This window comes from Psammomys obesus, unplaced genomic scaffold (genome assembly GCF_907164565.1).
Source record: "Psammomys obesus unplaced genomic scaffold, mPsaObe1.curated_primary_1811, whole genome shotgun sequence".
NCBI lineage: Eukaryota > Metazoa > Chordata > Mammalia > Rodentia > Muridae > Psammomys > Psammomys obesus.
The window spans coordinates 8,745,802-8,758,503 of NW_026586383.1; the positions used below are offsets into that span (position 1 = coordinate 8,745,802).

The 12,702-nt window shown below is 50.6% G+C and overlaps 1 protein-coding gene across 3 annotated transcripts in view; it reads right to left on the reverse strand.

Moving 5' to 3' along the window:
• Positions 1-2,072: 2,072 nt before the first annotated feature.
• The window catches only part of Scn10a (sodium voltage-gated channel alpha subunit 10), an 81,149-nt gene continuing 70,519 nt past the window's right edge, over positions 2,073-12,702 (reverse strand). For all 3 annotated transcript variants that reach the window (XM_055601603.1, XM_055601602.1, XM_055601601.1), the window contains 6 exons: positions 12,072-12,356; positions 10,315-10,368; positions 9,208-9,345; positions 8,236-8,340; positions 6,327-6,597; positions 2,073-3,289 (listed from right to left, as the gene is read on the reverse strand). In XM_055601603.1, the coding sequence (XP_055457578.1) occupies positions 2,073-3,289; positions 6,327-6,597; positions 8,236-8,340; positions 9,208-9,345; positions 10,315-10,368; positions 12,072-12,356 (2,070 nt within the window). The remainder of the gene's footprint in view (positions 3,290-6,326; positions 6,598-8,235; positions 8,341-9,207; positions 9,346-10,314; positions 10,369-12,071; positions 12,357-12,702) is intronic.

A 12,702-nucleotide genomic window follows, 5' to 3' on the forward strand; every position in this document is an offset into this window, starting at 1 on the left:
ATTCACCTCTCTGCTTCATGACCGTGGCTATGACGGGAACCGTCAACTCACGCTCCTGTAACATGAAGGATTGTGCACCCTAAAACTGCGACCTAAAGATATTCTGCCTCAAGTGGCTTTGCTGGGTGTTTTGTCACACCAACAAGAAGAGGAACCAGCACAGGGTCCTACTTTGCTTTCAGCTGCTGTGATAAACACTGCGATCACAGCAGCGTGGGGAAGAGAAGGTTTGGCTTACAGATTGCCGTCCTTTACTGAGGGGAGTCGACGCAGGGACCAGGAGGCAGGAGCTGATGCAGAGACTGGGGCGGCGTGCTTCTTACTGGCTTGCTCCCCCTGGCTCATGCTCAGCCAGTTTCCTTAACTCCCAGACCACCCTCCCGGTGATGGCACTGCCCAACCTGGGCAGTGGGCCTTGCACACTAACCATCAACCAATGCAGTTCCTCACAGACATGACAGCGGGTCAGTTTGATCTGGACGATCCAGCAGTTGAGACTCCCTCTTCCTAGGTGCTCTTGGTTGTATCGAGTTGACAACAAACACTATCTTGGATGGCTAAAAACCAACTGGCCATAATATTTTACCCACCACATTTTCCTTGAAGGATTAGTTTGCTTTTAATGACAATAATTATGGGGTCCTGGTCCCTTGGGACCGTGATATCCTCCTTAAAGTTCTATGATGAGACATAAAACTGAATCTAGATCGTAGCCCAGATCTGCCTTGGTCACCTCATACAGGGAGACCTGGACACAGGATGTTGTCCTCCCTATCCACTGGGTCAGGGTACTGACTACTGAGACTTAAGATTTGAGAGATGTGCAAAGCTTCTAGCCTGCCTCCTGCTCCTACTAACAACTGAGACACATCAGAGAAAGAGCTTAGCCCTAGCTAGCCAGGCAATCAGTAAAGAGTTCAAGCAGAGTTCGTCAGGCCTGGAGAGATGGCTTGGTGGTTAAGGGCGCTTGCTGCTCTTGCAGAGGACTTGAATCTGGTTCCCAGCGCCCACATCAGGCAGCTCACACACACCTGTAAACTCTAGCTCCAGGGGAGCCAATGCCCTGTCTGGCTGCTCCATCTGTACTCACATACACATATCCCCTGTATACGTGCATATTTGAAAAAAAATTTTTTTAAAGATTAGAACCGGGCTCTCCACCTCCTAGGACAGGGCTTCCTCTTGTCCCAGCAATCTTCAAGTTCTGACCACAAAAGCTCCAGGAGCCCCGAGAGTGAGGGAGAAGAAGTTCATGGAACACATTAGTATCATTCTCCTAAGAGGGGAAAAACCATGAACTGATGCTTTAGTGATGGGGTGTAGGGATATCTCAGGCTGTAAAGAAGCATGAGGTCTGAATCGGCCCCTTTAATCTGCATAAAAACGCCAGACATTTGGAGAGTGTTCCTGTAACCCCAGAGCTGGGGAGGCAGAGGAGATAGATCCCTGGGGTCACTGCCCAGCCAGCCTAACTTATTTGAAAAGCTCCAGGTCCGTGAGAGACTCCACAACAGTGCCTGAGGAATGACATCGGAGAGTGACCTCTGGTCTCCAAATGCACACATACATGCATACACACAAACATACATATGTACGCACACACAAACACACAAACGATATGTCACTCTTGCCATACCTTTAAAAATATGACTTTTAATGGTTATTTCACAGGTGTGGCCCAGCATCTGTGAACATGCAGTCATGCAAACCGTAGGTAGTGGTGCCACCCCCGTGTGGCTTCTGGAAGACTACCTGAGACATCGAATGAGTCTTTGCCATGCATCTCTGCGAGTTCTGCTTCTGAGAAGTTGGCCACGGCAAATCACATCTCTAGTCACCAACAAGACAAACAGAGCAATGGCATGTTCTGGGAAGAGACATCAAAGACCTTGGCTCTTGATTCTTAGTGGGGGGAGGCTTTCTCAAGGATGTCCCCTCTCAGCCCTGACACCACGACCACAGTGTGACCAGGGGCATGCATTGGTGAGGCGTAGCTGGGAGACACCTCCAGAGGGAAGGAGTTATCACAGCAGAGGGAGACACTGGATCCCGCCCTGCATGGCGGAGTGCCTTCACCGAGGTCCAGGGCCATTCCCGTCCTTACTGGTGATGTCCTCTTCGTTTTGTATCGAGCTAGATGTGCTGCCATTGACCCTGTCACTCAGGCCCCTGGTGACACTGTCATAGGATGGTGGGAACGATATGGCAGAAGCAGTTTCTGATTTGTCTGGGAGTCCGCCGCTGTCATTTGCCATGAAGGTAACATAGCCTTCCCCAGGGGCCGGCGCATCGTCCTCCTCAGCCCTGGGCACATCCAGGCGGGTGGAGAGCGTCAAGGAGCGTTGCAACACATAGTTCCGATAGGCCTTTTGGATGACTGTGGCCGAGATGTCTTCCTGCTTCCACCGGAGGGTGGTTGCTATCGGTTCGTAGGATTCTTTGGAAATGTTAGTTGCCATAAACTTTTCTTCCATATTAATCTTCAGAGAATCCAACTCCCCAGATTCTCCCAAGACATTTTTTGTGAAGGCAAAAAGGATGTCCAGACAGTGGATCTTATCTCCAGGGACCAGCGGCAGATCCATCTGGATTAATATATTCTGGTTGGGTTTTGGGATCCTGAGAGGGCCAGAGAGAGTGTCTGCAAAGTCTGAGAGGGCAGAAAAGGCAATGAACTGGGTGGCCTCCGGGTCGAACTTCTCCCAAGTCTCATAGAACATGTCAAAGTCGTCCTCGCTCAGGGGCTCTGTGCTCTCTTCGGTGGCCACGTTGAAGTTCTCCAGAATCACCGCGATGTACATGTTGACCACGATGAGGAAGGAGATGATGATGTAGGTGGTGAAAAAGAGGATGCCCACCGCTGGGCTCCCGCAGTTCCCCCGGGAGCCATTGCTGTTGAGAAGGTTGGGGTCGCAGTAGGGGGGACCCGTGTTGAGGATGGGGCTGAGGAGGCCGTCCCAGCCGGCTGATGTGGTGATCTGGAAAAGGCAGAGCATGCTGTTGCCGAAGGTCTTGAAGTTGAACATGTCATCGATGCCAGCCTCATCTACAACGTTAGCGAAGCTGGACATGCCGAAGATGGAGTAGATGAACATGACGAGGAAGAGCAGGAGGCCGATGTTGAAGAGGGCAGGCAGGGACATCATGAGAGCAAAGAGCAGTGTGCGAATCCCCTTGGCTGCTCGGATCAGCCTGAGGATGCGGCCGATCCTGGCCAGACGGATGACCCGGAAGAGCGTTGGGGAGAAGTAATTTTCAAGTGACTTAAGGATAGCAGAAAACACCAGACCTGTGAAACAGGGCAGAAAATTATCTAATTAGCATCTCAAACCAGGAGCTCTGATGAATTGGCTATGATCATATTTCCTCATGGTTCGTCAGTATAGGCTTCCATATTTAAGGAGGTTTCCTCATCGTTTGTCAGTATAGGCGTCCATATTTAAGGAGGTTAGGCTACAAGGTACCATTCGGTAACTGTCCATTGCAGTACTCATCCCTCCTTCAGATTGGTTTTTGACCTTTATATGTTCTTATCTTTCTCTCTACCCAGAATATCCTACTAGTTAGCCTCTATGGTTTGCCTAAAACCTTGTCTTCTTCAACACAACATGCAAGCATGGGTAGGACTATCACAAATATTTAATTTGTTCAAATGATACATGTTAATAATCATAATAACCCCCCCCTCTCCACAGCCAAGTTCACCAGGAAGTGACGGTAGTCTGGCCCACATGTCCACAATGCTTTGCTTCCAACATGGCACAGCCCCACCGCACCCATTTCTGCACCCCGGCTCTGTGCTGCGGTTAGGCTAGGATCCCCTGTGACTCATCTCTCCATCTCCCACTGTGAGGACTGACCCAGTTCCTGGCACATGGCCCCGCAGATAATTGTATGGAACTCACATTAATTATAATGGAGGCTGGGAGTTGGGCAAATCGCTGACAGATAAACAAGAAAGGTTCTGAATGGCCAGCTGTCTGCACAATGGTTTTAATTGATCTCTTTCATGTCCAGCTGTACTTGAACTCTATGTTAGGGCCCATAGAGACAGGCGTTTTCAGGGTCAGTGATGTCCCCTAATCCTAGCCATGATTAGTTGGAAAGGGTAGAAACATGAAGAGCGCACGTACCCTAAATGACCTCTAATCTGGCCTATGTGTATGAATGGCTTCTTTGGGAAGCTCTTCTCTTAAAGTCTATCCTAACGGGAACCTTCTTCCCTCCCTGGAAGCATCGACTCCTTTCAGGCAGGTGGTGTGCAGCTTTCATTTTCCCGGGATTGTTTAGGAAAGAGAATGCCCACTGCAACAATAAACATCTTTCTGGTGGGAAAGAAGAATGGGAGGAAAAGGAGAAAGCTGGACATGCGGGCTCTTCAGGTGGTTTCCCATCTGTGCCTAGAAGCGATTCCTGTCCAGGGATGGGGCTGCAGGAACCAGGAACTGGTAATTAGAAGCCGTCCTCACAGCCTCACAGGATACATGGTCTCTATGTAAAGTCAACAGTCAAGCAAGCACACAGCAAAATGTCCTTTTGAATCTCTTGTTTTGAAAGATAAAACAAAATAAAAAAAAGCCCCAAACCCATTGGCCAGTCAACAACAAAACCTCTGTTATGCCAAGTCAAATAAGCCTAAGAGGGTAGGTCATCTTTTGTTTGTTGTCTGATTTTTATTTTTAAGGAAGCCTCACACTATAGCCAAGGCTGGCCTTGAACTCATTTTAGGCCAGGCTAACTTAAATTCACAGTGTTTTTCCCGTCTCATGTACTGTAGGCACAGGACACCACAGCAAGTGAAAGGGAGACCTCAGCACTAACTAACAAAATGACCAATGAGCAGGGAGAAGGCTTTCCGAGGCAAGGAGCGCCCTTGTGGTGTTGAGTGCGGAACGCTTTCACAAACCTCCGAGCCTGGCAGGTTGTATATCACGTACATGTAGTAGATTTTTTTATATCTCAATCTTAAACTCAGAAGTTTTGAAAATCCCAACAACAACCCAGCGGCAATACCAAGACAACACAGAGCCAGATTAAAACCTCAAGCCCATAAACACAACCCAAGATTCTGCTTTAACACCGGTGAGGGAATTGATGAGTCACTGTCTGCTGTATCTAGATGCCAACAGCTCTTGAGAGCAAATTCATGGAAATTAAGCCCACAGCTCAGCTCTGACTCAAAGGGTAGGTGGGCCAGGGTCTAACGGACTGAGATGTATTCATGATTCAGTATGATGCTGCTGAGTCAGGGTCTGTCCTTTTAAGAGTTAAGCGTCAGATAGCGCGTGAGTCCAGGGGGAATGTGGCAGGTCATGTTTGTGGTTGGCTTGCCCGCATTTAGGGTAACCTAGGAGACACATCTCGGGACGTTCTGGAAAGTCTGTCTCTTAGCTCAGCCCTAAGTGTGGCCCATCCCCTTCCTGGGCTGAGTCCTGGGCTGAGTGAAAAGAAGTGAGCTGAGCACCAGCGCCCGTCACTCTCGGCTTCCTGATGGGGAGACAATACAGCCACGGCTCTCACACTGCAGCCTTTCCCGCCAGGATGGTGGCATCTTTCTTAAACCAGGGATCTGGTCACAGCAGGTGAGTCACTTGGTTGTTGGTGTGTGTGTGTGTGTGTGTGTGTATGTGTGCTACTTCACAGGAAGAACACAGGCCTATCTGAGCTCAGATCTGCCTCTTACACACTCTGTCACCGTGCAGAACTTTCCTAATCTCTGAGGCTCCGATTTAGATGTATAAGATGAGGTCAGGGCTGCTGAAGACCTGGGGCACCCGGCCAGTGCTCAGAACTCGGTAAGTGGCTCCGTTTCTCCAACGGTAGACAACACTGCGCCCAAAGAACAGAGGTGTCATCAACACCCAGTGTTTTTACAGCATGGACCTCATTGCACGGGCTCCTTTCCTGTCACCTGTGATAGCGTGATAATGTCTTCTTTCCCTGAGATCACCCGGCGCATTTAAAGTCTGCCGCCTTTGGAAGGCTGCACGAGTGTTTGAAAAAGTGAGCTAAGGCTGGGGACCTAGCTCCTCGGGAAAGGCCCTCATGCTTCGAAGCATGGGAGCCTGTGTCTGTAATTCCAGTGCCCTTATGGTAAGACGGGAGACTCCCCGAAGCTCTCGGGCCAGCTTTCCTGGCGTAAAGAGCAGAGAACAATGAGAGACTTTGGCTCAAACAATGTGGAAGGTGAGAGCTGACACCAGAGGAGTCCTCTGGCCTCCACACGTATATCATGGCACACATGCACCTGCGCGCGCGCACACACACACACACACACACACACACACACACACACACACACACGCGCGCACATGGTTGCCACTTACTCCCGATGGAAAGGATCACCACTATGAAGTCGAATACGTTCCAGCCGTTGGTGAAGTAGTACTGGCGCAGGGCAAACATCTTCATGACACACTCGCCCGTGAAGACGGCCACGAAGAACTGGTTGATCCTGCCCAGGATCTTCGTCTTCTCCTCGCTCTGATCATCGGTCTCCACCATCATGGTGACCATGTTGAGGCAAATGAGGACCATGATGACAATGTCAAATGCTTGCCTGGTCACGATGTCGAACACAAAGCCCTGGTACTTATTCTGAGAGAGAAAGGGAGGAGTCAGACCAGTGTGTTCCGGTCTCCTGCCTCCAGCTCCTAGCTATGAGAGCTCTCAGGGCGTCTTGGGCACCCTCAGCTTCTCACCCCATTCTTCCCCTGCTGCAGTCTCTCCAGCCTGGGAGTTGGCATGTGTGTGGTTCTTGCTGATTATTTGCTCTATCACCAGTGCAACCTCTCCGAGAGCAGGAACTGTGTCCAGCTGGCTTACAGTTTGAATCCTAGCATCTGCCTAGTGCCTGCCATGCAGCGGGTCCTCAAGGCATTGAGGGAAATGAAGACAGGATGAGCAGCCATGAGTTCAGCCCACCTCAGCATTTGATAGCCATCCGGCAAGCTCTGGTTAACTAACACTGCACAGGGACACTCACGGGTGGAGGCTGTGTTTAGGGTCATGGAGAAGAACCTGCCATAGTCTACCAAGGTGCTTCCAGAAGCTTCCAGGTGGGTGGCGGGAAGCGCTGCTGCAAGGTTGAGCCCTGCAGTGGGGGCGGGTTGCTGCCCTGCTGGGTCAGAGCAGAGAGTCAGGCCAGAGAGGGCCCGGCTCTGTGTGTGACTGCTGGCTTTTGTCTTGGCTCGGGTGGGGCGTTGCTGGGCCACTAAGCCCTTCCATGTCATCGCTGAAAATGGAGGAAAAAACAGAGGCCCAGTGATGGTTACGTGACTTCTGGCTAAACCAAGCGAGCATCAGGTCGGGGTTAGGAATCCCGGCTCCTGGCATTGCAGGCTCGGCCTGTGAGGGCTCACGTCTGGCTGGCCCCCTGTGCTCGCAGATGATGGAGAGTGCGCGATAATGTTACAGCCTGGAGTCTACTCTTTTCTTACAACGCGGAGTGTGTGAAACCTGCTCTTAGCGAGCTCTGCAGGAGAGAGCATTACGGAATAAACCCACCCAGGCCTGTAGAGCCGTTAGCTTTTTCTATGGGTAAGATGAGATTTAGAGTGTAGACTTCACCAGAGCAAGGGGCAGGTGGATACGGGGATTGAACTCGGGCCCTTGTGCTAACAGGGTAAGTACTTTACAAATAGCTATCTCCCCAGCACTGTGTGTGTCTCCTCAGAAGGCCTTGCACACCGTTGCTCAGACTTATCCAAACCCAACCATCTTCATCTTATGGGATATAGAAGGCACTTCCTGCCTTTTGGGGTCTGGAAGCTCCTGCCATTCATCCCTGGTCTAATACTTCTGAGCAGATTCTAGGACAGTGACAAATTGATTCTCATTATTGGCCCATAAAATGTGTCAAAGGTGATAGCACTTTTCCTTCCTGTAAAGGTTCTGACAGCCTGGACTCACCAGAGTCACCTGTGTGAGGACCATGCCATCGTGTGGAAATCCTAGCCAGCCTTACTGTTTTGTGCTCTGTGTCCAAAGCCATGATTGACCCTAAGGCTGCAGGAGAGGCAGAGCTCACCAGACAGGCTTATTGAAGTGCCCGTTGGAGCTGTTTCACTTCATTTAAACTTCTCACCTTTGGGGCCTGGGGCCTCATCACTTCCACCTCTAAACTTGCCCCAGACCTCCCCCAGACAGTGCTGGCCCGGCTCCCACTCAGCCCAGGATTAGGCTGAATTAATTCACAAACCTGCCCCGAGAGAGAGAGAAACACAAGGGGCTCACCAGGGGCCGTGGGATGGGCTTCTGGGGTTTCTTGGAGCCCAGCTTCTTCATGGCATTGTAGTACTTCTTCTGCTCCTCTGTCATGAAGATGTCCTGGCCCCCTAGGTAGAGGAGAGGGGCGCGCTGGTGTTATTAAGATAACAACCTCCCCCCTAGAGAAGCCAAAACCTGAGTGTTCTGTATAGGAAGGACCACGTCAGCCTTTTCCCTGCCTCTGCAGGAAGGGCCAGGGAGTGTCTGGCCTGAGAGGAAACGAGCCCTCGGGAGACTCCCTGCCTGGGTTTCTGCAGCCACGTGCTTTACCACAGTGCTAGGCCCACTGAAGACACTGAGGTAGCAGGGTATGATCTACTGCCCATGTTTCTGAAGCAAAGCTCGTTTCCTGCCGAGAATGGAGAGGGCTTGGGAATAGGACTCTGGGCGAAGATGCTGGTACAATGAGAAAGCCTTCTATACCTTTAACACTCATAATTTATAACTAAATATTTGAGATTAGGTTCCAATGAAGCTGTGGGAAGCGTGGAGGCAAAAACCTTCTCTTCCCTCCCAAGAGGTTGGGATTCTGCCAATGCCGGAGGCCTTGGCCTTTCCTGAGATGTTCTGACTTGGTTCCCTGGGGGCTTAAAGTTCTAGAGTGGCAGATGCTGGTCCCTTTCGCTCCCCCTTGGTACTTCTTTAGGACTCGTCTGTGACACCTGGCTCCAGCTGAGCAGAGTGAGGTCTCTGTAGTGGAGGATGGGAAACCTTGGAGAGGTTATAGCATTGTGAACACTGTAAATATAGCTCCCTCGCTGTAGCGGCACCAGACACCAGGCAGTGGCGAGACCCAACCCAAGGGACAAATATCAGCTTGGTACTGCAGACAGGAAGAGCTCTAAGTATCATTGGCTTGTAGCCATGAGGCCACAGCTGTCCAAGGGATAGGAAGTACAGGATTCATTACTATGGCTGAGACACTTGAGCTCCACTTATCTTTTTTTTCTGTTGATTGAAGTTGTCAATTATGACCCCAACAAAGAGATTCAGCGTGAAGAAGCCACCAAAGATGATGAAGATGACGAAGTAGAGGTACATGTACAGGTTCTGCTCCCACACTGGCTGGCTGTTAACCTGTGGTCAAGACAAAGCAGGGGACTCAAGGAGGGCATGTGTCTGAGGTTTTCCCTAAAAGCCAACCTCTAGCAGGATTGACAGAGGTGGGGAGCAATGGCAGATAAGAAAGGCTGAGAGAGGGCGATATTAACTATGTTGCTGCTGTAGGCAACTGGAGTGCCAACCTCATGGCGAACACACCCCACCGTGGACCACCACAGAGTCAGGAAGCTGTGTCCACGAACTCCCAAGACTTATGAGAGCTGCCCAGGAACACCCCATCCCTGTCCTCTGGGAGGGGCCCCAGAACAAGATCTGATGACCTGAAGAAAAGCCTCAAACAGAGGGTGGGAATTCCTGAGGACTCCAGGGGCTAAGGGGACACTGGCAGGATGCCAGCTGTGCCTACCATGGCAGGAAGGGGCCCTATCCCATCAGAAGTGCCACTGTGAGGATTTGAATGTAAAATGCCTCCCTTATAGGACACGTTAGTGTTTGTACACTTGGCCCCCGGTTGGTGCCGCCATTCAGGAAGGTTGTGGAACATTTAACATTGAAAAGCTGGCAGGAAGAGGTGAGTTATTTCCTGTCCATTCTGCTTCCTGACTGGGACAGCAATGTGACCAGCGGGCTCCCACTCCTGCCCTCATGCCTTCTAATGAGAGACCGTATGCCCTTGAACTGTAAGCCAAAGTAACTTCTTTATGTTGCTTCTTTCAGCTGGTCACAGCAAGAAGAAAAGTAACTAATAAAACCACTTCTATCCAGATGTCCGTCGATGTTCAGTAGTGAGCCAAAGACGTGCTTGAGAGGCCTAAAGAGCATGTGTGGACAGGGGCATAGCAGCTGGGTGTCGCCACAGACATGGGTAACCTGTGCACGCCTGGCTCTTCAGGCACCAAGGCTATTTAAATGTCATCACTGGTATAGTCAGTGCGACAGGTTGCACAGATGGGAGGGCCATGAGCACAAGGAGCCGAGACTCACCTCTCCAGAATCGACAGCTGCATACATAATGTCCATCCAGCCTTTGAAGGTTGCCTGGAAACAAGAAGTGGAGGGCAATCAGTGTCTGTCCATTTGGCTGGACTCGTCTCAGGCCATGGTGGCTCAGTGGGAGCGAGCAGGATGCTAAGAGCAGAGGAAAGAGCTCAGGCAGAGAGGGAAGAAAGGAAAAGTCTTTGGGTGACTTGGCTAAGCTCATATGACTTCCAGTAATCCTGAACGTTGTGGTGTTGAAGACATGGAACTTTCTAGAATATGGCCTCCCTGGGGATCTGTCTAGTTACAAGGACAACTGATACTGTTCTATACTCTGTTGGGGCTTCTGTTTTCTCAATCATTTCCCCAGTTCATGCATGTGACAAGAATAAGATACACTCTGGGCGTGGTGGTGCCTTTAATCCTTATTTACTCTCCTTCATATGTTACATCCCGATCACAGCTTCCTCCCTGCTCAGTCCCTGGCCACATCCCAGTTTTAGCATTTGTGTGTGTGTGTGTGTGTGTGTGTGTGAGAGAGAGAGAGAGAGAGAGTGTGTGCAGGAGACAGGAGGTTGTCTAGTGCCCTCTTCTTGCTCTTTGCCATGTTCCCCTATGATCTCTCCCTGAACATGGACCTACACTTTGTTCTCCAGCCAGGATAGCAGGCAGTGAGCTCTAACAATGTCTCTGATTTCACATCCTCAGCACTGGGCTGGAGTGTCGTCATGCCCAGAATTTCACCTGATTAGTGAGCATGTGAGTGCAGGTCTTCATGCTCGCCTAGCAAGTGTGCTTACTCACGGAGCCGCCTTCCTAGCCCAGGTTAGCCTCCCTGGGCTCTCAAAAGCCGGGCTGCTTGCCAGCATATCTCAGGCATGAGAGAGACTTTGCTGGCCCCAAGGTGTTAGAGTATTTGATGAGCTGTTTGAATAATGTACTTGCCCATTTTCCTCATAAAGCCCTGGCTTCCGCATCCTGTCCTGACTATAATCTCCAGGGGTCACACACAGTGCCCCCGGAAGGCCACTGTTACACAGAGACTACCTGCTCCCTGGAGGCATGGACACGGGGTGGAATACAGGAACGAATAGACTAATAAATGTGACAGTAACAATCCAATAAGAAATGTGTAGGTAACTGTGACCTCACGTCAATCAACACGGGGCTGGATGAAGATGCGGATGTGGACAAGTGATGCACACGTGACTCACGTGAACATGTTTGGCCGTTATCACCAATAGCACCCACCATTGCAACAAACTTAGTTATAATTGTCCTACAGGAGATAACGAGAAGTGAAAGGGAGAGCCCTGTATAAGCACCTGTTTTGTATATCCTATCGTAAGCCATCTCAATAAACACACATACACATATATACACATTTATACATGCATGCATACATATATCCTAACCCTAACCCATGGACACATACATGTATATGTGTGTGTATACATAATTACCCTCAATATAGCCCCATGGATGGTCCATCTTAATTATCTTAGCCAGACTTGGCTAACTTTATCCCTGTGAGCTCACACTCATTAGTAAGGCTTCTCATCTGGTGCTGTAGTCCGTGGAAGTAGAGGATGGCTTCACCCTACACTCAGTGCTGCCTTTTGTGGCATCTTCTGAAGGAGTGTGGACACTCCATTTATTAAGCAGCCAAAGGGCAGAACTGACGGGCCTCAGGGCAGAACTGACGGCCTCAGGGCAGAACTGACAGCCTCAGGGCAGAACTGCCGGCCTCAGGGCTGACTCACCACCTGTAGAAGCGCCAGGTAGCCCATGGCAACGTTGTCGAAGCCAACTTTCACGTTAACCCAGAAGAAGCGGCCAGTGTGGTTCTGGTTGTGACACTCGGACCTGTTGCTCACAATTGTCGAATTCACAACAGAAAATGGATTGCTGCTGGTGTCGACACACCTTGAAAACTTCCCTGCGAAGAGGTTCACGCCCATGATGCTGAAGATGAGCCAGAAGATGAGGCAGACGAGGAGGACGTTCATGATGGACGGGATGGCGCCCACCAGCGCGTCCACCACTACCTGGTGGGAAACAGAACAGAACCTGAAATCCCCAAATGCCGCTTTTCTCACACACATACCTGCACACGAGACTGGGAGACAGCCTTCTGGGTCATCTTCAGAAACCCCACCCACCTCCTCTTTGCATTGACCTTGGGCTCACCAAGTAGGGTAGGTTGGCTGCCAGTGAGCCCGGGGACCCGCTCGGCCCTCTCTGCCCCGCTGCGATTATACACGTGCACCTTCAGGCCTGCCTTTTACAATTCTGCTTTTTACATGGGGTCTGGGACTTGAACTTAGATCCTCATGCTTGCAAGGCGAGCACTGTACTGGCTGAGCCATCTTTCCAGCCTGCAAGCTGATTTGA